This window comes from Manis pentadactyla, chromosome 13, assembly GCF_030020395.1.
Source record: "Manis pentadactyla isolate mManPen7 chromosome 13, mManPen7.hap1, whole genome shotgun sequence".
NCBI lineage: Eukaryota > Metazoa > Chordata > Mammalia > Pholidota > Manidae > Manis > Manis pentadactyla.
In genome coordinates, this window is record NC_080031.1 from 37283128 (window position 1) to 37308163 (window position 25036).

The window sequence follows — 25036 nt, forward strand, 5'->3', positions numbered from 1 at the left end:
ATAGCTAGGTCAAGTATCCAATTTAAAAGCAAGAGTTATAAATGGCGATAGAGTAAAAAGTCAATCCCTCTTCTACCCTTTATTCCTAATCATCCAAGTCCCCTCCCCGGGACAACCACCTTTACCAGTTTCTTGTGTGCCTCTCCAGACATTATATGCATATATAAGCAAATGTAGAGATAGTCTTTCTCATCATTTAACGGTAGCATACTACATACACTATACTATATACACACTGTTTTTTACAATAAACAATGGATCTTGAAGTTTATTCCATACACAGAAAGCCACAACACTGGTCTTTAACAGGTAAATGACATTCTAATGTATGGGAATACTACAGTTCATAATAGCCTCCAATTAATGGACATTTAAGTTGATTCCAATTGTTTGCCTTTGCAAATAATGAAGCAATTAATATTCTTGTGATGTAGCCTTTTAATATAGATGTACCCTAACCCGAAAATTCCATAATTCTGTTTTCAACTACCTCAACTTTGTGTATGTGTAATTCTATAGACCAGTTTCCTTTGAACATGATAGGTGCTTGCAGAGGTACTGACATGTTTTTGGCACACTTGCAGTTCCACACTGAAAAAAAAATGTTAAAGCTTCTGGGAAGGGTGAACTGTAATGACAGGTAAAGTCCTTGTCAAGAGGGCAAAGTACCATGATAGGAACATTTTTTATTTTCTATTAAGTGTTTATTGTTCTCAAAATTCCTACATTGGCCAAATGTGTTGAAATTAGGGTAGTCACAGTTTCTGGTGTGGGTAGAAAACCAGATAACACAAGCATATCGAAAACCTTGCTGTTCTGGCTCCCTGGTGGCCTCCCACAAATGCTGAGAAAAGAGCCCTGCTTCTGGTGAGGAATCTTGCGGTAACTCATCAGCAGTAAGAAGCGCTGGGATTGGTCAGCAGCACGAATCTTGTGTCCTCTGGTTTCCTTTCCCTAAGACTCAGCACTAAAAAGTGACTCTAACCAGTCATGAAAGCACATGGGAAAGAATGTGCTTTATCCTTCTGTGTCTGTCTCATATAGACCATGTGCTTAGGAAATGACTGTTTAGGGTAATGATCCCTATTAAGGAAGCTTTACATTTCATAGATTGTTGGAATTAACTGGAACTTCTCTGAAGACAAAAACCGTGAATGAAAATTTACAGGAGTCACCTGGCTATGTGTGTGAAGCTTTTCAGCTCCAGGAAATCAAGTACAACCCAAACTCCTGTGGATGAAGGTGCATCCAGGAACTACTGACATTGTTTCAACTAAGGTAAGTGGGCAGAATGGTAAAGGCAGCAGACATGAGAGTAGAAGAAATAATTCTCTTGCATGTTCTGAACCTGAGGGTGACCTATGGGCCATCCACTTTGGAAGTTCTTGGAAGTCTTCATAAGATGGCTAGGCAATTGGGAGTTCCAGGCTGAGGTAGCCAGGTGGGATGTGATGGGCATCAGAAACTCTATCTTTTAAGGTTCAGATGTGAATCTTGGTGTGTGGTCGCCTACCTGGGAGCTGTATTTTAGATAGAAGTGCTGCCCTTGCAACCATTCTTCCTCCCACCCCCGCCCCCAACCTGTGCTTTCCAAAGCATTTGCTGTAATTAGTGAAGCTGTCCCAGGGCTTTGCCTATTATGGAGCTACAGCCATCGCTCAAATTATTTAATTATGTGCAATCCAAAGTCACAATTCAAGGTCCAGACTTCACTTAATAACCAAAATACAAATTAGCTATCCAGAACTGGTAATAGTAAATTTGCCATATTTGCCTAATGCCTATTTTGAAGTCCATACCAGACACTCAAAATTTTATCCTCAATTTTACCATCTGCAAAATGAAAAATGGAGTCAGATTAAATGACTTCTAAATTCTTTCATCAATGTTACATTCTTTGAACCCATGAAATTTCTTTCCTATGTATTCTCTTTTCCTTTTGAGTGACAGTAACTCAGAGTGATGAAAATAGGAATTCTTTGATGCTCATTTATATCACAGCCATAGAAGCATTTTATTTTTGTTAGAAATTTTCTTTCAATTCTAGTTTACTTAAGATGAACAACTATGTTTGGTTATTATTATAACAGTGACCATTCAAATTTTTTATACTTAGACCCTCTCAGTAGTGGATGAAAGCCTCATCTACGCAACTATTGTCCTTTTCTGGATAATATTATAAAGCATTTTCACATGCAAATCCCACTATTACCACAAGTATATGCCTAAAACCAAATTAACTCTAAACATTTGCCTTAAAAAGTAGTTCCTCTACCCTTAAACTTCCTCTTTTTTCCAGTTAGTAACACTACAGGTTTCACACTCACCCCCACTAAGTCGTTTTGGAATCTTCCTTTTCTTAGTCCATCTCCACCAAGGGCATCCAATCATTCACAAAGTCCAGGTGCTCTTTAAATTACAATGTCTTGCTAGCCTCTCCTTTCCTTTCTTCCCTCATTATCCACTTCATTATTTCACGTCCATTCTCCCACATTGCCTTCCAAATTGATTCCCTGCTTAAGTCCTTCTCCTTTCCAAACTATCCAATAACAGTCACAATATTTATTTTCCTAAAATAGTATAGGATGTTCTCCATGTCACCTTCTATTCAAAACCCTTCACAGATTTCCATTGTATAGAGGCTACATTAAACTCAAACTCCCACTCTCTCTCTTTCCCTTCTTCCCTCTTTCTCTGGTTTGCACGATTCTGTATAATTTGGTATTACTTTTCCTTTCCAGCCCTTTAAATGTTCCCCAAATTTCCCTAGCACTCTATTTTTGTTCATGCTGTTCCACTGACACATCTTTCCTTATCCTCTCTGCTTATCAAAATACTATTTGTCATCATTGTCCAGCTTTAATTTCCCTTTTGAAACCCAGAATCATCTTCTATCTAAGGCTTTTCAACCACTCCAACTTAAAAGTCCTCTGTCCTCCGAACCTTCGCTGCATTTATTACCCATCACACATATTTAACATTCACAAAGTCTCTTGTCTTCTTAGTTTGCTTTTACTTTTCATATGCTTTTATCTCCCCCAACTACATAGTAAGGTAATTAAAGATAGTTATGTATTTTATTGATATAACGGATGCCAATTCTAGAGTGAGACTATGTTTTAATCCCTCCACTGCCATTTACTGACTGTAATCTGTTCTCAGCTTTCTCATCTGTGAAATGGAAATAGTGGTAGTTATTCCTTTAAGGGGTGTTGTGAGCATTATATGAGAGAACACAAACGAAATGCTTAGAATAGTGCCTGGAACATGGTAAGCATTCACTAAATGTTAACAATTATAATAATTATTCCTGTCTCTTACCTCCAAAGTGCCTTATACAGTGCCTTGGTCTATAAGAATGCTTAATCAATATTGAATGGAATTCAGTTGAGTCAATTAAGGGAAATAAGGTAGACTGTGTGGGTTGTATATTGTGGAAGAGGAGAACTTCCTGGCATTGCTAAGATCATGCCGCAGCCAGCCTCTTTCTAAGTCTCTGCCACTCCTTATAATACTCTGCTCAAGAGACTTCTGAAGATTTGGTTTAGTCAACAAGAGATGGTTTTCTGAGCAACCCTCTCTTCCTGCCAATTGAAACTGACCTGGCTGCAGAGAGCAGGTTGCCAGACTTCCTATAGGTCCTAAAGGTGGTACTAAAAATGTGGACCAAATAGCCCTTATGTGCCCAAAAAGAAGCCTACCAGTCTGCTATTTCACTTAATAGGTCCCAAGACTAGCCTGCTGAAGTGGAAAGCAGGCTCAGTAAGATGCTTGTCTTCCACCTTGGAGTGTCAGGGTGTTCATGGGCACCAGCCAGCAGGCTGCTCTCAGCTCAGCATCAATAGCTAAAGAGCAACGAATTCTGGCCAAAAAAGGTGGAGACATCACTATTGCTCAACTAAGCTATAAAGGCAGGTTTTTAAAAAATTGAGAACATTACATTAAAACGATATAGTTTGAGAACCCAGTAAACATCATGGATATCACTACCAATAACTAGCCTAGGCAAATTCAACAGATCCAGGCTTAAAGCAGATTTGCCCTATTGAAATCAATTCAGAAAGACAAGAAATAATTTTTTTAAAGGTGAAAGTTGTGATCAAAGGCATGAACTCTGGGCCAAATATGTGCTTTGGATGTAGACAGACCTGGAGCCTTAATATTCAAGCTGTGAAATTTCAGGAAATTTTTCTAACCTCAATTTTCTGGGGCATAGAGCTCACATGGCTCTAGTGACACTTAAAGGTGAGTTTTCAAAAAGCTACCTAGTTTGCTGTACAGGGTAGGGGCGCAAAACCACATAAATTACCTCCCGTCTCACTCCAAAAGCAGCTGCTAGGAGTGAGGCACCTGGTAACAATTCTACAGGCAGGTAATTAAGATGATTTGAACATTTCTGAAATGTTGACCTAAAGTGTGCTGGGTGTTGGGCAATGCACAAACGTAGAGAGGCTTTGTGCGTTCCGTGCTTTTCACACTTGCCACTCGGGAGCCCAACACCAGAAAGCCATCTGGATTTATCCTGGGTTTAACCTCGATTTTGATACCTTGCCATTTCTAACAAGGCCAGTTTCCTTGCTGAAAGAAGTCCTTCCCCTCGGTAAAATCCCAATAGTTTCATTTGTGTCGTTTTCCCTTATTGGTCTTGCTCATTCTGGGTGTGGGTTTTTCTCATTACGGAATATTGGTAATAAGCAAACCACCAGGGGAAACTTGCTCTACTGCAGCAGCTTCTCGAGTTCTTTGCTCGCCCAGGGAATGGTCCGTGTTATTGCTGGGTGGAGAGGCTGCCGAGCGATAGGCGCCGTCCGGGGCGAGGCTGCGGGAGCGGGGAGGGGAGGCCGGGATCCTTGGGCTGCGCGGGGAAGGGGATGGGAGCGAGGCGAGGAGGCGCGGGCACGTCGGCAGCCCCAGCAGCTGGGTCGGGCCCGGCAAGTTCCCGCAGCTCCCCTCACCCGCCTCCACGCCTCCCGGGTTTTCCCCTTAGTCGGGGTTTCCTGTTTCAGTTCTCGGTGATCTCCAGCAGCAGGTGCTGGTTTGCCGGCCCCGGCTCCAGAGGAGGCACAGGAGGCGGCGGAAAAGGGACGGGCAGGGAGGAGGAAGCGGCGCCGCGGCTGCGGCTGCGGAGGCTGGCAGGGGAGCCGCGGTCACTGTCGCCCGCTGAGCAGCGCCGCGGGCGGAGGGCCGAGGCGGGCGTCAGCTGGGGCCCTGGCGAGTGGCCGGGCTGGCGGGACGGCGGCATGCGGAAGCCTCCTGCTCGTCCCGCGCCCTAGCGGCGGCAGCCGGCCGCAGGCCCCGGCCTCCAGGACTCGCTGCGATGGCCGCGGAGAGGAGAACGCAGGTACGCTGAGCAGCAGCAGGCCCGTGCGCGCGTGCGTGTGGCGTGTGCGCTGTGCGCGCCGGGGGAGGGAGCGCCGGGCCGCGGCCGGCAGGGCGGGCGCGGCTCCGCGCGGTCGGGCCGAGGTGGCCGCTCGCCCTTCCTCGCGGCGTCGGCCATGCTGGGTGGCGGCCGCAGGTCTGTCCCTCGGGAAGGGGGTGGAAGGGGCCGCCGGCGGCGGGAGCGGCTCTGTGGGGAGCCGGGCGCGGGGAGGGCCGCGTGCAGGGGGACCGCTCCTTGGCGCCGGCCGAGAGGCCGCGCTCGGGGCGCCCGCGCCGGCTGATCTCCAGGCCCGGCAGGCCGGGCTCCCGGGGATCGGGGCGCGCCCCCGGCGCCGTGGTGGGGCCGAGCGGACAACCGGCGCATCCTCCCGCGGGCTCTGGGACTCGGGGGAGGCCGCCCTCCCGGGCCCCGGCCCACTCCCGCCCGCCCCGGGGCGCGGCCGCCCGACATGGAGGCGGGCCCCGGCGCTCCAGCTGGAAACGGACCCGCAGCCCTGCCCCCGCGGCCCGGACCGCCGCGCGCCCGTGGGGTGAGGCGTCCTCCCACGGCTCGGGTCCGGTCCCCGCCATAGCTGTTACCATCCACCCTCCATCCAAACCGCCACCCCGCCCAGGCCGGCCCTAACCAAGGCCCCTCGCCCCTGTCCCGTCTGCACCCCTCGCCCCTCGGTCCCCTGCCGAATACCCATTTCACCCTGCGTTCATTTTAGCTGGGCTGGTTCCCTTTTTAACTCTCTACAAAGAGGTGTTACAAGTATAACTTGGAGAAATTAATCGCTTTTCTCTCCTAAACTGACTCGTCATTCATCCCTTAAAGTCCTTTAAAAAAACAGCCTTAGCTTCTGAGTACTGAGTACTCTAACTGGGTTTCTTGCCATCTGGGTAACCGTTAACAATTTTGGTTTGTGTTTTGTAATAAGTTAAAATACTAATCCAGATTTAGGGAAAGTTTTCCTGTGGGTTACAAGATTGGAGTATACCCAGGCCCCAGAGGCACGCACTTGTTTTTAAAACCATCTCAGAATAGTTGCAGAGATACTTAGGGCTAAGTAAAGTATATTTAGAAATTTGGGGAGTTCATTGGTCTTTTCAACATTTCCTCATTTTAGTTTTTCTAATGCATATTATAATCGGAAAACAGTGGATATACCTAGGCACTTTTTTGTTTTTACTTTCTGAGAACCCCAAGAAGTCAGGAGCACAGTGTGTTACAATTTTTTAAAGTCTTAATATATTTAGAATGTAGAGGTTACACATACAATTAATTTTAGTAGCAATTTAATTTTGGTGTTAACTGATGTTAGAATATAAAGATAGCTTCAACAAGTATTTGTAAAATTTTCTTACTGTGAGAACCCCAAGAAGATGCCTGTTTCAGACCTGCCTCTCTGTTCACTTGTTTCCTTCCAGTGTGGCATTCTTGTGTTAAGTCACGTAAATATGTCTACTTGAAGGTACCCTAACAATGTCAGAATTGTCTAGTAACTGACTGTGTACCTGTAATTCAAAATGTTCAGTTGAGTATTTTTACTTAGTTTTTAAGAATGGGTATTATTTTCAAAGTTATATAATTCTACCTATGACATCTGGTCATCACCAAGTACTTAACCACTATAGCAAAGTAACATGAAATTTTAAAACAACAAAATAGAGTATTTTTTAATCTGTGTTTAATAATGAAAGTCTAATGAGACTAACGTATCATAATGGAAAATATTAAAGGATAGGAAACAGAAACTTGGGAATATTTGGAAACATTCCAAGGAAACTGATGGGAGTTTTTATTAGTCACTTCCTTTTACTACATTTTTGTTTTAATTACCAAACTAATAAAAATACTCTATTTTAAATTACTGGCTTCTCTGGAGCTGTGTTTTCATGGATTACATCTGTCAGATTGGGCCCCAAATATGTATTGGGAATTGTATTTAAAAAATTTTCTCATTCGACAATTGGGTTACCTTCATTCTAGCAGACCACTATCGTTTGTACATTCATTTTAATTACTATAACAGATGTAAAAGGGTTGCTATCATGTTATAGCTTTTAATACCATGTTTACACTTCTGTATCATTTTATAGCCTTTGATGCTTTTCACTGTTTTTGTACATTAAATTCAGAATTCTACTTCATTCTGATTTGATAGCAGTTTTAAAGAAACAAAATATTAAGTAGATTTTTTTATCCTTTTAGCGTTAAAATGTAGAATTATAAACTAATCTGTAGTCATTGCTCGTTTGAGAATGGATAAACATATTCCCTCAGCAAATAATTATTTAGTATGAGTGTAGGTGCTGTGTAAGGCCCCAGACCTCTAAAAGAAGAGAGTTTATGAACAGAACATAATGTTAGATGGAATATACTTCTGTAAGTGAAGAAGTAAGAAATTTAGGTACTAAACTGGGGAAGGCTGCATGTCAGGCCTTAAGGGTAGGATTCAGTTAGGTAGAGCTGGGTGGGAGTTGTTTCCAAGTGAACACTGTGAGGGAAAGCAGGGAGAGGGTGGTCCAGTGGATCGGGAGCGTTCAGAGGATGATAGGAGTAGTGGGTGAGTAAGGGGGCAAAGTTAGTTTCTGGGTATGGTTTTTTTTGGAAAGAGAAATGTTAAGGTCAGTGAATAACAAAGACGTGTTGAATCAGGATTCCAAATTTAAAGCTTAAGTACTGAGATTCTGGGGTTTGATCTCAAATCACCACATATTCTAAAATTTCTTGCATTTTAAATGCTGATAGATCTCATGGATCTATAATATAGATTTTCATGACTTTACAAAGGAAAAATTTTGAGATTCACCAAAAAACGTTATAATCATTGCTGCTATTTCACTATTAACAGTTCAGAGAAATGATAAACAATTGAGAATGTGATTTTTAAAAAATCTGTTTCATCCCAGAATATCTTTCCAATATTTTGGAGAAAAAAGTCTTAATAGGATTATTGAGCTAATTAAATGAGTTAGTATATGAAAATGCACACTGGCTGGTACATAGTAATTTTTGGATCTGATGGCATAAAGATAACTTTGAGATCTGTGATGTGTAGCTACCAATTCTCTCCATCTTTGCTTTGGCTTTTATAGCTGAGATAACAATTGCTACTATTATTGTGCAGATATGCCAGACGCCATGTTTAGGCATTGCTTTTACTATCCTCATTCTGTAGATGAGGAAACTGATACACAGAGAGTTTAAATAACTTGCCCAAAGTCACACATCTGTAAGTTGCAGAAGGGAGCTTGAACCCAGACAGTCTGACTTTAAAACCCATGCCTTTAACCACTGGGCAGTTCTGCCTCCCTCCAATTCTATTTTTAATTTGCTCTCTAAAAAAGGTGTCATTGTATGTATGTTCATATGTTGATATACATTGTTTGGAAATTAAAGAGATGCACCATATTTAGAGTGATGGGCATAGAAGATGAGAGAAGTATATTAGCCTTTTCTCTACAAAGTACCTGGGTGACAGGACAACACAGAAATTCCGTCTGGCTGGATATGTTGAAGTCAATTCAAGGACCATTATCTTTTCAGCAGTTTGCTCAGGTCCATAAGAAGAAAAATCAAAAGATTCAGTCTGCTGTGGCAGATGTTTAAGCATCAGGGTCGTCCACAAAAAGGAGTAATTTTCTGACAGACACCTCAAAGGCATTTTTTTATGAGTAGTGGGTTTTTTTTTTTTATTTTTACAACTCTTATCTCTGACTATAGAATGTAATGTACTTATTATAGAAAACTTAGAAGTATAGAGAAGTATAAAGAATTTTTTAAACACCCATAACCCAGAGATAAGTAAACATGATGGATTTCTCTCTTTAGTTTTTCTGTACATTAACAGAATATTGTTTTACTTTCTTCAAATGAAAATAGAAAATAATCACCCACAAAGCAGAATGCACGTGGTTTTATATCACAACACTGACAGTAATTCTTATGCCCAGTGAGCTAGCCTACAGCAAAGCCCATAAGCAAGTGTCTGAACATTGAAGCATTCTGCCTTTAAGATCATTGTCAAATCTCTAAGGGTGGATAGGGTATAAGTCAAAAGTCCTAAGGTCTTACTGCTTGCCAGCAACAGTTTCCTCTGTTCCCCCATACCTTTGTCTGGCTCATAGCTCATTATTCAGACCTCATCTTCTATCTCACTTGGTTTACTCTATTGCAGTTTAAGAGTGATAGCAGTAGGTGATACTTTTACTGTGCCAAGCGTTGTTCTAAATATTCTGTATGTACTAATGCATCTAATATTCACTGCACTCCTATGAAGTATTTGAGTGCTTTTCTTTTTCTGATAAGGAAACCAAACCACAGGGTGGTGAAATAACTCACTGGAGATCTCACAGTGATGGCAGAGCAAGGGTTCCAATGTAGTCAAGCTAAGTCCCTGTTTTGACCAAACAGTAAGGTATCTGTAACATAACACATTAGTAAGTTTGTCTATTATTCTGACATTCAAACAATATAATGGAATCATCTTGGGAATCTGTGTCTAAAAAGATACACCTTTTTCTTGTGTAATTGGAATTACACTGTTTAGAGCTTTATATCCCACCTTCTCGTCCCCATTTAACATAAGGATTTTGTCCTGACATCAGAGATATTTCAAACATTTCCTTCCTAAGACCATGTCATTTTACTTACTTAATTCTCCTATTTCAATTAGACATTTTTCCCCAACATTTAATATCATAATGCTTTAGTTGAACATCCCAGTAAAAATTAGTTTTCTGCATCTGTGTTCTTAGGATGGATTCCAAGAGAATAAACTTTTAAGGTTTCTGAAGGCCAAAAATCTTTCCAGAAAATTTGTATTGATATGTACACGCAATGGACAAAGAATGAGACAACTCATTTCATCACATGTTTGAATGCACTGTTTAAAAATTTTTGTCAGTTTCCTAATTGAGTGTTAATATCTAATTTTAATAATGACTTTTCCTCCTTATATTTTAAATTGTTAAAGTTGATTAAGAAAAAGCTAAGAGAAAATTAAAGCCTCCTGGAATCTCCTTACCCAGAAATAACTAATAAGTATTTTGATAAATACTCTCCTACTATCTTTTATTCCTGTAGTTATACTTTACAGAATTTTTGCTTGAGTTTTTAAGTAAAAACTTGGGCATTTCCTAATCCCCCAGCTTCAGGCAAAATTATCTTCTTACTCCCCTTTGTTTGAAAATATTTACATTACTCTGTAACACTACATATCTGATGATAGCTAATTCTTCCTTCTTTATTTCTTTTCTGCTTTCTGTGCCTCTGCTCTTCATCTATAAGACAGAGACAATTCTACCCAGAGCACAGATTTGTCATCAGGATTAGCTGGTAATACAAAATATCAATAACAGCACTTTATATTGTACCTAGGGTTTTTTTAAATCTTGTTCATAGTCTTTATGCTTCCTGAGGGCAAGGACTCTGGTCTGTGTTGTTTTATCCCAAGTCTTCTGCAGCACTTGGCGCATAGCAGGTATTTCATCATTGTGTTTTTATTGTTAAAAGTCACAGTACTTTGAATAAATTTGCTGCTGTGGGTTGGATGAACAAAAGCCAATAGATGTTCAAGAGATTGTCACAATAATCAGTGTAGAGCAAATAGCACAACTGGTATCCAAATATTTTAAAATTAATTTAGAATGTATAATGTGATTTCTTGAGGGGCCATACAGATTTGCCTTGTAAGAATATAATTAAACTTACCTAACCATACCTAGCAAGGGACTGATATTATAAAAGTGAACTTTCTAAGAAGTTAGTCATTAAAGCCTTTGAAAAGCAAAATACACTATTTTAAATAGAGAAATTTGTACATGTGCATATTTTTCTGCCTTCAAATATTATAAGCTATAATTTCATTTATTGTAAACTATAATATTAGCTAACATTTATTGGCACTAACTCTATGCCAGGCACAGTATTAAGCACTTACATGATATAATTTAGTACTATACAATTCTGTAAGGTTTAAGCTGTTTTGCCTATCTCCCAGGTGATGGAACTGAAGTAGCTTGGCCAAGGTTATAGAAACTTCTGGTTTGTTCTAAAAGAAATAGCAATACTTGTCTTTGTTTTTGTTTTTATGATGGTGCAAGCAGGAGGACTCAGTGGTTTACAGTGATTTATATCAGTGATTTTGGGTTGATAGCCATGATTTTTACCTTGATATTAGCTGTTCCTTGCTGACATTGTCACTCCCTCCCTCTGATTTGCAGTAGATACTTGTTGTAGACCGTGAAACTTAATAACAACAGCTAATATTATGTCTAAAGTAAAAGTGCTTAGGCAGTAATTAAAGGCCTATAGCATGCTCACATAGTCTAAGTTCAAGAACAGAAAGATTGCACTCTGGAAAGAGCAGGGCCAGGGTGAGAGTGGGGTTCTGAAATCTGCTAGGATTTGAATCCCAGTTCTGCCTTTTTCTGGCTGTGCCCCCAAGCAAGACACAATTTGTGTACGTTGCAGAATTGTTTTTACTGATTCAAAATAATGAATGTGAAAGTGACATCTAGAAGGCAATATTTTTATGAAATGATTTAGCAGTATCCATTGATTTGATTGGGCAGAGATTTTATTTGTTTTGTTTTTCTGTCTACTTACTGGCTCTTTATTGTGCTCTGAGTAATTGGGATAACCAGATATAAAATTTCTATAAAATCAAGTTTGTTACTGTTTTTAATATGTCAGTTTTTTATTTTAGATTTTTCAAAGGGCTTTCAAATCTATTACTTCATATCTTTTATGGTGAAGCTAAAATTAGGCTTTGTTCTTTGTTCTTAGTCATCTGTACTCATTTCCTATTCAAAATTATGTGGGCCTAATTTTATCTATTCTGTGACCTAGTCTGTTTCAGAGCTTGGCTTTTACTTTATAATTTTTTTGTTTTGTTTTGTACTCTTACGGGGAGCAGGTTTCCCATATAATCAACCACCTCGTTGTTGGCGTAGATGTTTTTTTGTTTTATCTTTAAGTCATTTTCTTTGCTTGTCCCACTGAGTATTAGATACTTTCTGGAATCTTGCTTTAATTTTAAATGATTAATACAGACTTAAAGGGCTTAAAATGTGCAATAAATTATCTATTTTGATAAAGTAGGTATTCTGTTTTTACTAAGATAGAAAAGTGCTTTAACATAAAAATTGTGGGCATGAAGTATGTTAAAATAAGCAATATGAAAAGGAAAAAATAGTTTTAAAAAGGAAATGTTTTCTAAACTACATTTCTAATATTTTAAATACTTCATTTTATCTTTTAAAATTCAGCTTCAGTTTAATATTTCAGCATTTTATCACATTTTTAAAATATAGAAAAAGTATAAACTGATAATGAAAATCAGCTATAATTCTCACCTAGAGATAAAGTTTCTGTATCAGTGTTTTCATTTAAAAAGTTTTTTTAGTCAGTATAAACACATTCTTCAAAAAATTTGTGTGCATAAGCATTTTGTTTCTTGCTGTTCACTCAGTATGTTTTCCTGTGTCATTAAATACCCTTTTAAAATATTGTTTTTATTGGCTGAATGGCATTCAACGTCTTCAAGTACTACAACTTAATCAAGCTCATATTTTTTTATTGTTATTAACAACAGTGTGACAGATATCCATGTATATAGATCTTTGGGTACCTTGAAGAATATATTTTTATCACTTCCTAGATGTGATCATGCAAATTGTCCTCTAGAAAAGTTACACCAATTTATATTCATATCAGCAATGTATGAGTGTCCATTCTCTGTTTCCCCACATAGCCTATCTTTGTTAATTTGATAGACAAGAATGAGCATCCTACTGCTAAGAAACTCATTCTGTAGAGACTGTTTGAGTTCCTGTTCTGACACTGGCTGTGTGATCTTGGGCAAATTTCTTATAATTTCCCTGAGTCTCAGTTTCTTTGTGAAATTGTTGTAATGGTACATATTATCATGGTTAATATATGATATCATGGCTATGAAAATTAGTTGATGTATATTGAAGCATAAATCCTTGATGTGTTAACTACCATGTATTATGAATAAGATTACCCCTCATTATATTTTTATACTTGATATACCTATATTTTTATAGTGGCTAGTATAAAGGAAACAGTAATTTTTAAATAACCATCTACCTACCTTTTTTATGGACTGTTAGTTAAGTTGTAAGACTTAGTTCCAACACTTTTTCAGTTGAGTCTCTTAATTTTCAGGATATATAATAGTGACCCAACAATAATAGTTTTTTTCAATATTTCAATTCTTTTTTTTTTTTCTTACTGCATTAGTTGAAGTCAGATAAAGTATTTATAAATAGTACGTACTTGGGCTTATTTCTGATTTTAATGGGACTTTCTGGTATTTCACTTTTAAAATGCATATTATTTTTCAAAGGCTCTTGTTTTCTAACACAGGTATTCTCTGTTTATATATACATATTCCTGCAAATATCTATAAAATTAAATGTGAAAAAATTGAAAATAGACATCTTTTATGGGAGGATTCCCTTAAATTATTAAATCCCTATGTATCTTTCAGACACATCTTCAAAAATATATTTTCATTGTTTGATTCATGTTATCTTCCTTTTTAATAGAACATATAATCAGTTTATGACTTAAATTTCAGAAAGGCTGAAATTTTACTTTTTTTAAACCACATAACGATTCCTCCTTGTCTCAGTGATAGAAACTTTTAAGACCTACCCTTCTTTTCATTATTGCTCACTGTTCACATTATATTATTAAAAGTAAATGAAACAGTTTTTTTCCCCCTGGAATAAAATCCTTTATTCAAATGAAGCCTTAGGGTCAGGACCCTATTGCCCCACTTACTTGGCCTCTCAGGCATCTTTCAGAGCACTCTTTGAAAATTATTGCCCCCCCAAAAGAGAATCAAATAATTTATGAATCCCCAATATGACAGTGCCACTGTAACTGAACTTTGAGAGGCTAGGGGGAAAATTACCTTGTCATATTATAAGGTTTTTATTAGTTTCTGTACTGATGTCTTAATTTAGCATGTTTTTAAAAATGATCAAGTATAGTAAGTAATATGTACTACATGAATGTATGTGATTCACAAATGTCAGTAGTATCTTTCTGTCATTAGGTTACTAAAATTTTGGTGGTCCTGAAGTCTCTCCTTTTTTCCTATTGCCTTCCATTCATCTAACACTATATTTTTAAATACTCTCCACATACTGATAACTACCAAATTTATGCCTCTGGTCCTGATGTCTCTCTTTTATCCAGCTGTCTTGAGACAGCTCCACTTGGATAAGCTTTTAGTATCTCAATTTAAAACAATCTGAAACAGAATTTTTGTCCTTCCAACTCTTTCTTTTCCAAGTCTGCCCTACTTCAGTAAGTGTTACTATCATCTCAGCTACTTAATCCAAAATGTAGCAGTTCTTGATTCCTCATATCCCTCTCTCATCTTCCAACCAAATTCAATGCAAGAACCTTTAATCAATGCATGTACTGAATTAAATTAACAAGGTTATTCAGTTAGAAAAATCTATTATCATAGAATGAAATCTACCTTGTTAATGTGTATTATTATAACAAATATAGTACATAATTTACCTTTCTTATATTTATAATGTTTGTTTATAAGACACTATATATATTTGCTAGTTTTGATGCCATTTTTGTTGGGTGTTTTCAGCAGAATTATGCTAGCCTCCAAACTAATTGGGATGCTTTCCTTGTTTGTCAGTGCCCTAGAATAATCTAAGTAATATCCGAGTTTGCTGAATGCATTGAGATTTTGCTAGAACACACAGAACCTGTAGGTATAGCATCCTTTGTCAGGAGTGGAATAGAGGGTATAAATCTCTAACAAACTTTTTGTTTCTTTCATGGTAATTCACTTTTACAACCTTTTCTTAAGTCAGCTTTGGTTATGTATTCTTATTGACATAAAAGTTTATGTGAAGAATCCCTTCCATTTCACTGACCTAACATTTATAATGTTATATATTTGTAGGCCCCTTGATCACATTTTTAGGAGGTTATTTCACTCATTTATTCATTCATTCATTCATCATTTAGAACTAGCTTTCCATTTTGTTAAACTATTCTACTTTTTTTGCTTCCTAATTAATTTATTTCGGCTTTTAATTTTATTCCTTTGTCTCTTTTTTGCTCATTCTGACATTTCCAATTTAAATGTTTAATTCCTCTTATTTCTTGTTTTCCATTAAATAAATTTACACCATTAATTTTTCTTAAGACTATCAGTTTGGCCACATCCTGTCATAATTTCATTGTCATCCATTTCTAAATGTCCACAGTTTGACTTATTTTTCTTTACAGACTTGTTTGGAAGAAAATTTTAATATACAGACATTGGTTTTTCAGGGGGGGAGGGCTAAAATTTGGTTTTTGGCTATCTGCTGCTAACTTCCCATTTTTTGTGTCATGGTTAGAGTATATTAACATTCTCCAGTTTGAATTTTTCCTAAGTGCTTGAAGGCTGGTCAAGTGCAAATATCTGTATCTCAACTTTGAAGACAAGCAGTCCACAGTGAATTACCACGGGAGTACTTAAGAAAAAGTGTCATTTTGTTGTTGTTTAAATACCCATATGCCCTGGAATTTAATACCATCATTATCATTTAAAGCCATTGGATAAGTGAAATCTAATGTTTTAGATTGTCAAGGCTTCTGTCATCTTTGGGCAAGGAAAGGATGGTATAACTTTCAAAATAAATTGATTTCCCAGTTTGCTTTAAAAGTAATTGAGTTCCTTAAATGGGATTTCTCTCTCTCTTGTCCTTGGTGTGTTCCTTTCTGTGTGTTTTTCTAGGGTTTCTTGGGGGTTAGAAATGGAGCCAGCAGCTGTAGTTTCCTCCATGGCCCCTACTTTGCCCTTGATCTGTTAAAAATATTTCCAGGAGTTATCTCCCAAATACTCCCATGTTCATCCTCCAAGATTGTAAAGCTTTGGAAATAAAAATGAACTCTTCTTTCCTGACCAGTTTATGGATAGGATGAATAAACTGGCCAAGAGGAATAGCAGAATTGTAGAAATTATTTCATATTCTTGAAAATGGAGCACAGTGGCAATTCTAGTGATTCCTGTAAGAAAATGAAAAAAATATTGTTTTTCCTGAAGAAAACAAAATGCCTTACCTTTTCTTTCCCATTAAGTTTCCTACTTTCCAGTGTTCTTTCAGGTCTTCTGATTACATTAAAAAGTGAGCCTCTGATTGGCCCTAGCATCTTTACCACAAATTAGAAAGATTTTCTGTACTAAGAAAAAGATTAGATATAAAGAATTTGTAGTATGTTTAAAGTATCTTTTTGAAAAAAAAATCAGGAATTGCCTTATAAGAAAAACTCACAAAATTAATTTTGTGAGATTGGTTGAAGTAGGAAATTTTACTACTGTCCTGGGTGACTGGGAAGCATGTGCCAGGTTAGCTTTGAGACTGTCTCATGCTCTCATTGCACCTGAGTGGGGAGTGGCAGGTGGAGAAAGCACTTTGGAACTCCTGAGTGACAGAAGCCAGAAGGCCGATTTGGCTAGTGGGCTACCAGGTACTGAGTCTTGACCCTGAGCCTTCCTCACAATAACAGGTTGATCATAAATGTTTATTTCCCACTTGATAGTAAATGAGTACTTAACATTTTATGTGCATTTTAATAGATGGGGTGCTTATTTGATGACAAACACCTAATATAAGCAGGACATGAATTTACATTTGATCAAAATCCTGAAATAATTTTCTTCTCAGTGTGATTTTTATATCAACTTTTTGTATTACCTCTTAAAAGATAATCAGAATCAGAAAATAAAATGATCAGCCATTTATTTTAGAAAGACTGGTTCTGAAGACTAATTAATTTAATTGCCAAATCTTTGCTTCTCAATAAAGTAGCTTCTTATATACCAAACTAAGTGGGTTAAGTATCTCTTCCAAGAGGGAGAAATGGAGTAAGCTGAGTCTACCCTCCCTGCACCCCTACTCCCATGCACACACAGTTAACACACCTGAGAAACATGGAGGAGGAAAGGCAAGGGATGAGGAAGGAGGTCCAGAAAACAAGAGTATGCTAGGATTCTTATGTTGAGCATTCTTTCTTCAGTCTTTTTATCTAGTCATTTGGTTTAACAAGCTATTCTTATGATTTATCCAGAGTACTCACACTTCTTCCTCAAGGATCCCTCACACTTAACCTGTTTAACAATTACTTTAGTCATATAAGCTCCCAGTACCCTCACTGATCTTTCTTTTGGAGTTTGAATTTTGGGGCGGAAGAGAGATGAGAAGGAGCAAATATGGGAATACTGAGACTGAAGAGGAGCATTAAGCCTCCAAGTATGTTGGGAGCTAGGAAAGAAAATTGAGGATGTGTTCAAAAAGGAGAAGAGCAACAAAAATGCACCTCCTGCTCCTGAGTGCCGGCAGCTCCCTGCCAGAGGGCCTTTTCCTCGCCTTTCTCTCACTTCCAGTCCGGCCTTTCTCTCACTCCCAGTCCGGCCTGGCCCACTGGGTCTCATGGGGTCTGGGAAGGACTGCAGAGTTGAGGATGACAGGCTGGTTAATTTTAACATAAAATTAATTAGAAGATAAAGGAGCGCCAGTGTTTGCCTGGCTGAACCAAATCTCTTGTTTCCCCACCTCACTGTTATTCCTTTTTTTCTCTGTTATTGTCCTTGTTATTCATTCATTCATACTCAGATGTACATACCTTACTTTCTCTACTGCTCCACTGAATCCATTCTCCTGGTTTAAGGTTCTTAAAAGAAAAAGTCCCCCTCTCTCCCCCAAAAATATCTTTCTACATCTTATTCCTTCCTGCCAAACTCATTAATGGGATACATATGCCACCATCTCTTCTTCAGCACGCACTTATTCTTAGCTGGGAGTTAACCTACATGTGGTTCCCCAAAGGGTCTATGGAGAGAATTTCGGTATTCTGTGATGTTCGATAGGAAAAAAATTTACATCTTTATACTCATGTCCTCTAATTGAAATTTAGCATTTCCCTCAACTGTGAGTGTAAGCAACGAACCCAATATTAATAACAGCATATGTGACTTTGTCACCCAAAGAAATCACAGATGTTTCCTTTTTAATGTTATAGCTGAAATAAATATTCTGAAATATTTTCATTTTAAACTACTTCAATATCATGGTAGTTATAAGATCTGGTACTTCATCTTGTTATTTTATTGTGTTAATAAAAAGGCATCTGTTTCACCATATAATTTTTAAATATTTTTATGAATATTTTAATATAATTGACTTCTTGGTAATGCAATCTATGTAATGTAATGTTTTTATTTTATGCGTTTAAAAACATTACTTTTAAAAGAGGTCTATAGACTTCATTAGACCGAGAAAGGGATGTATGGCACAAAAACTTGTTGCGAAAAGGTAGAAGAGCTACTTGTTTATTCCACCTATCTTCCTCCCACAGGAATAGCTCCCTCAGTGGCCACGAATAGCCCTTGCCCGATGTCCTATCCTCTGTCATTCTGCAATGTATTTATATCATTTGATGGCATCAGTTTACTTTTCTTTTTGATTACTCTTTCCTCTTCTGTCTTTAGTATCAAATCCTTACTGGATCCCCTGGCTCTTAGAAAATATCCTGTATTTCTTTCTCTGAATACTGGCTTGATCTCTCATTTGGTTTGATTAGGTAATCATGGACCATGCTGGTATTTTCCTTTTTGTCATTATATTACTTTAAAAATTTATTAGTTGCACACAACCTTAAAATAAGATTCGACCAACTAGCTAACATCTGTACAAATAGTCTAAGAGCTAAATTACTCTATATTTAGTAATATTACTATCAATAAAATAAATTAGTCATAGGAGGTTTTTTTACATAAAATATTTTGTTAAATAACAATTTATAAGGGAGAAAAACATTATGGCTTCAGTTTTTCAAAAGTTAAGTTATAGATCTTAGGAGAAAGCTAACTCTGGAAAGTAGCAATTTACTACTTTATGTGACTAGAAATTAAAATGTTAATAAAACTTATGAGAGAGGTGGGAAAGAATGGTGTTTGTCTATTGCCATTTTAAAATAATTTTTCACAATCTACCATCTATATAGTTAAACTGAAAGAAATGTTTTTCTCATTTTCTTTAAGAAAATCTTTGTTTCCTTTCACATGCTTCTTCTATTTTCTTCTAATTATACTTCCATGTTCTCTCTTGTCCCTTCACTCCTGCCCACCACCAAATCAATGTATTTCTTCTAAATCACTGGTTCCCAACCATTTCTATACTCATGTTTCTTACTAAGCTTTCTGACATTATCTTCTAATTATATACCAGTCAAACTATTCCATGACATTTAAAAACTTCAGTAGTTTTTCTTACAAAGAAGGATGGGTATGTTTGGCTTTTCCAACCTAAATGTTATTTCCCTTTCCTCTGGGAATCATTGTTCTAAATTATTTATTTAACAAAATTCATATAGTAAGATAATGAACAAAGGCATTAGCATAGAGCATTTGAACTCTTAAGTCATTTGTTTCTTGGCTCTATAAATACATGTGGTAAGAAGAGCTAGTAGGAAACAGTTGTAGCCTTTTCCTGCTACAATTCTTGACTATTAATAAAGAGACTGTAAACTAATAAAATTTTAGAATTATATTGAGAATATAAAATAATGAAAATCAAGTTTTCTATGTTTTTGTACTGCAATTTTACTTTTAGTGTAAATTTTTAAAGATAACACATGTGCCAAGCACTGTTCTAGGTTATGTATTTATTAGCTCACTTATCTTCATATTAACCCTATGTTTTTGGTGTTGTTATTATCCCCATTTTATAGTGGAAAAACTGAGATGCAAAGCAATTAAGTAACATGTAGGTTACTTGGGTAGTTCTTGGGAGAGCGCATGTTATGATGTTGGTTCTTATATCTGAATTATAAGATCCTCTCTTAAGCATCCTGTTTTTTTGAACCTTATGCTGGAGTAACCTCTACCCTCAAATTTGTAGTAAAGGTTCAGGGACATGTTATAGAATACCAGTAAATCATGTATTGATGCCTAGAAATAGCAGTGCTTATATAGGAACATGTGGCCCCAAACAGTCTAGCTCCCTTTGGTACATCAGGCAATTGGTTTGTCACTGAGGAAAGATTCCGATAGAATACCATATTCCTCATCTAACAACCGCAGAATAGTGATGCTCAAATGTGTCAAAGCAAATAAGTTAAGGAAAATGACAATCCAGTCATATGATTGTTGATATAAAAATTCTTGGGGAAATATCAGCATATATAATCCTCCCAAAATGTAATTGTGTTTCTCTGTTTGGCAATCTATTGGTGTAATCCACAATAATAGTAAGTTAAAGAAAAAAGTTGTATGATTATCTTACTATATAACTTCAATGAAATCCACATACCTGATTTTTTTTTTCTAATTTTCGTGTAGGAGGAAAACACATTTCTGTAAATGATTTTTAAAGGTTGTATATAGAATGCAATATGTATGGGTATAGATGTATATAAATATAATTACACTGAGTACTTACTGTGTGCCTAGCACTGTTCCTCATGTTTTATATTATTTTCTGTTGTATTAGCTCATTACATTTCAAAACAACCATACTGTATAATTTTTATACCTGTAGTTGAGGAAACTGAGGCATGGAGAAGTGAATTTGCCCAAGGTAATGCCTATATACATTGTGTATCTGTGTGTACAAAGTTTTATGTACAAGAATAATTTTTTTAGACACCAAGTAGTTAGAAATTATAATGGGGGAAGGAAAAACCTCCATTCACATCAGCAAAAACAAATGTAAAATATTTTACAAGTTTAAAAAGGAATTTGTAAGTTCCCCATAAAGAAATCTAGGGAACTGTTTTGAAAGAGAAAATTTTAATAAACTGTTTTTTTTATTGAAGTGTAATTGAGGTACATTATCCTCCTTAGTTTCAGGTTTTCATCGTAATGACTTGATCTTTTTATACATTATGAAATGCTTCCCACGGTGTCTAGTTACTGTGTGCCACCATATAGTTATTACAGTTTTGACTATATTCCCTGTATTATATCTCCATGACTTATAACTGGAAGTTTGTCCCTCCTAATCCCCTCCACCTATTTCACCTGTTCTCAACGCCTCTCTTCACTCGTGACCAAAAGTTTGTTTTCACTGTCTGTGAGTCTGTTTTTGTTTCTTCATTTATTTTTTAGATTCCACATAAAAGTGAATTGATATGATATTTGTCTTTCTCTGACTTCTTTCAAATAGGATAATACCCTCTAGGTCCTTCCATTTGTCACAATTGGCAAGATTTCATTCTTTTTGGTGACTAATATTCCATTGTGTATTTATGTACCAAATTGTTCTTGATTAAACAACTTAGTACAATAAGTCAGAAGTGCTTTTTAAGCAAGTATTACTGCAGGACAATCTCCATCAAACTTCCCACAGTTTTTGGTAAAACTTGTCAAAATAATTCTACTGTATCTGGACGTATGAGCAAAAATAGCCAGGATAAGAACATGAAAATGAGGAGAAACAATGCACTGATAGAAGACTTGCACATGCAAGGAACCCAATATATTACAAATCTACAGTTCTTCAATTTGGTACAGGCACAGAAATAGAAAAAGACTGATGAAACACAGTTGAAAATGCAAAGGTAAGCCCAAGTTTATAAGACATTAATATAAAATAGGGTCATAACACTCTGCTCAAAACCCTCCAAATGTTTCCCATCTCAGAATAAAATCCAAATTCTTATTGTGACCTACAACCTTGCTACGCTAAGGTTCCATGGATCAACAGCAATAGCATCAGCTGTTAGAACGAGGAACATTGGACCCCACCCCAGACTTACTGAATCAGATTTTTCAAGATCCTCCAGTGATCAAAATAATATGAAGAGTCTGAAGAGCATTGCCCTTCAGAGTTACCTGTCTGACTCTTCCCCTTGCGCACTTTCTACCACTTATACTGGCCACCTTGCTATTTATGAACACCTCTCATCTCAGGGCTTCGTACTTCTTTATTCTCCCTCTTCCTGTTACACATTTCCTTCTGCTTCATTTAGGTATGTTCACAGGTGTGACTGTCAGAGAAGCCTTCCCTGATTAGAAGTTTCTTTACAGCATTTTCCATCACCTGACAGGTGTGTCTGTTTATTTTCTGTCCATCTCCCCTACCCCACACTCTACTGGAAGCTTGATGAGAAAAGGGCACTTGCTTTGTTCTCACTGTACCCCCAGCCCTTGGCACCTAGGAGGTGCCCATTTTCTGAATAAAATTTGTATTAACATTTACAGGTAAGAGCTCTAAGACCTCTGAAGACAGGGAGAAGTTACAGTCAGTTCGTATGTTTCATTGTAGTTCTATAATGTTGCTGTGAACAGAGTGAACCATTGCTCCTAGAGGAACTACAGGATTAGGTTCCCGTGAGCCTCTGGTAGCACATTTTCACTGACTGGTCGATATATAACCGTGTTGTATGTGTATTGCTGTTTAAAGACACCTTATATAATATTTATTGTTAATTTATTAACATTGAACTCATAACCAGTAGCACAGTTATACTCCTGCCTAAACAAAGCTTCCCTAACGATATTTTCTCTATAAAGCACTGCACAGTTTTCTTGCAGCTAGGAATAATAGACAGCATTTCTTTCAGCCTAAGTTTAGGGGCCATTTAGACAGCAAATTGACCAACAACAGCAGAACAACACAAAAGGCATAGTGCTGGATATTTTTAGGACGCTTGTTGTATGAAACAAGAAGGCAAAGCCTCCCTCAGGCTCACCTGGAATGTGTGCTTTGGGCAACTCAAATTTTTCACTTCTCTGCACATGCATGTGTCAGTGGAATGACTAAAGCACTACAAGTAATTACTTTTGGGTTACAACTTTTAGCAAGTAAGCAAATTTTCAAATACAAAATCTGCAAATAATGAGGATCAATATTTCAATAAGTAGTTACTGTGTTTCTACTGTACCATCCTCCCAGAATTATTCGGTGCTCAAACATTTTTCAAGTTGTAGCCATATGCCAGGCCATGTGTAAAATTCAATAATGCAAATATAAGTGTGATTTAAAATAATTCAAAGATAAGTGTAAATGCCAGGAAAGGATTCATGGCAGAGTTGGTTAGGATTTCACTGTGAAGTTGTGGAGAAGTATTTTACAAGGAAAAATCTTTTAAGTCATATGTGTTCTTAAACTTTGCTACCCATTAGAAATCACCTGGCCTATGGCCAGGCTTCACCCAGGCCAAAAAAGAGACATCTCCAGGGATGGGACTCTGGCATCAGTGTTTTACATCTCCCCAGATGATTCCAACATGCAACCAAATTGAGAGAACCACTGCCTTAAATACTTGTCTTTGGCTGGAGTGTAGGTCGTGTGAAGAGAAGCAAAGAACAAATAAATCTGGAAAAGAGGTTTTGGCCCAGATATTGAAATGCTATCATTTATGTAGCACATATTTATTAAGCACCTATCGTGTGCTAGGCACTCTGCTAGGGGCTAGAGATATATTAGGAAACAACACAAGAGTCCCTACCCTGTTAGAGTTTACAATCAAATTGTGTTGGCAGATGTTCAGAATGATTCATGTTCTCTGTTTAACCCATTACAGTATATGATGATTTGTATTTAGAAGGAATCTTGTCCTAAATGCTTAGAATTCTAAATTTGATGTCTGAATTATCTCATCCTCTGATATGAATAGAACCCTATAAAAAATTTTGTTACAAATTTTTGTGCTAATTTGGGCATTTTACAGCACAACAGTTCATTTTGTTAGCCTATCACTGTTTCTCAGTATCTTGTGGAACAGGACAATTATCTAAAATCAGCACTGTGTAATAATTCAAAATCAGTAGTATGAGGATGATTGGAGGTACTATAACTAAAGCATTTCCTTTTCCCACCTTATAAAGGTTGGTGTGTAAGGAACTAATATTCTTTTTTTTCTACCTTTCTATATACATTTAGGTCAGACTTAAAATTAACAGAACTTTCAGTGGGTCACAGGTGGTTTGCAGGCCCTTTGGCATTATTTGCTCTATACCGTGTTTTGCTCCGTTCCTGAATTCCTTTACCTTTAATACGTCACTACACATTCTTCTAGACCATTGGTAAGAACAGACAGCCCTGCGTGACAGGCCCCCTCCTAACTCTGTATAATACAGTTATTCTTTACAGCCGAAATCTGTGAATTTCTCTTTTTAACAATGCTTTTGGTCAGTTTTGAATTCGCTTGCTAAGTAGAATTATTTTACACCCAAAGAAAAACAAAACATGCACTTGGTCTCAGCTGGTACAGGATACCTGAAGATACGACCACAAATGAACAGCTACCAGGTGAAAAGTGAGGGGTATATAGACGAGAGGAGGGGAGGAGCTGTGGCATCGAAAGGGAACGTGACTGGACTTGGATAGTGGTGTTGTACACATTGCTGTAAGACATAAAGGGTCATTTAACTACCATCCAGTTGTGTTATGATTCAGATAATGTCTTACATATTGTTTTTTTTTAATTACACATTTTTGGCCAGCTTTTAAGAGTTTCAACTACACTTAATATACTAATTTTGACTATGAAAAGCTATCATCTTAGTTACAGATTTTTTTAACTTTATCCCTTCATATTTATTTTTAAAATGGTCTGATCAGAGTTAATATAAGTCTTTTTATCATCTTTTTCCCCTTAATAGTTCTT

General features: G+C 37.4%; 1 protein-coding gene across 2 annotated transcripts in view; it reads left to right on the top strand.

Annotated features, from left to right (window-relative positions):
• The first annotated feature begins 768 nt into the window (after nt 1-768).
• ZC3H12C (zinc finger CCCH-type containing 12C) overlaps nt 769-25036 on the top strand; it is a 68413-nt gene continuing 44145 nt past the window's right edge. Inside the window, exon 1 of one of the 2 annotated variants that reach the window (XM_036895680.2) lies at nt 769-1278. In XM_036895680.2, coding sequence (XP_036751575.2) covers nt 1237-1278 — 42 coding nt within the window. In that variant the 5' untranslated portion in view covers nt 769-1236. Of the gene's footprint in view, nt 1279-4971; nt 5342-25036 lie in introns of those variants that run through there. The other variant, XM_036895681.2, reaches the window with a different exon arrangement.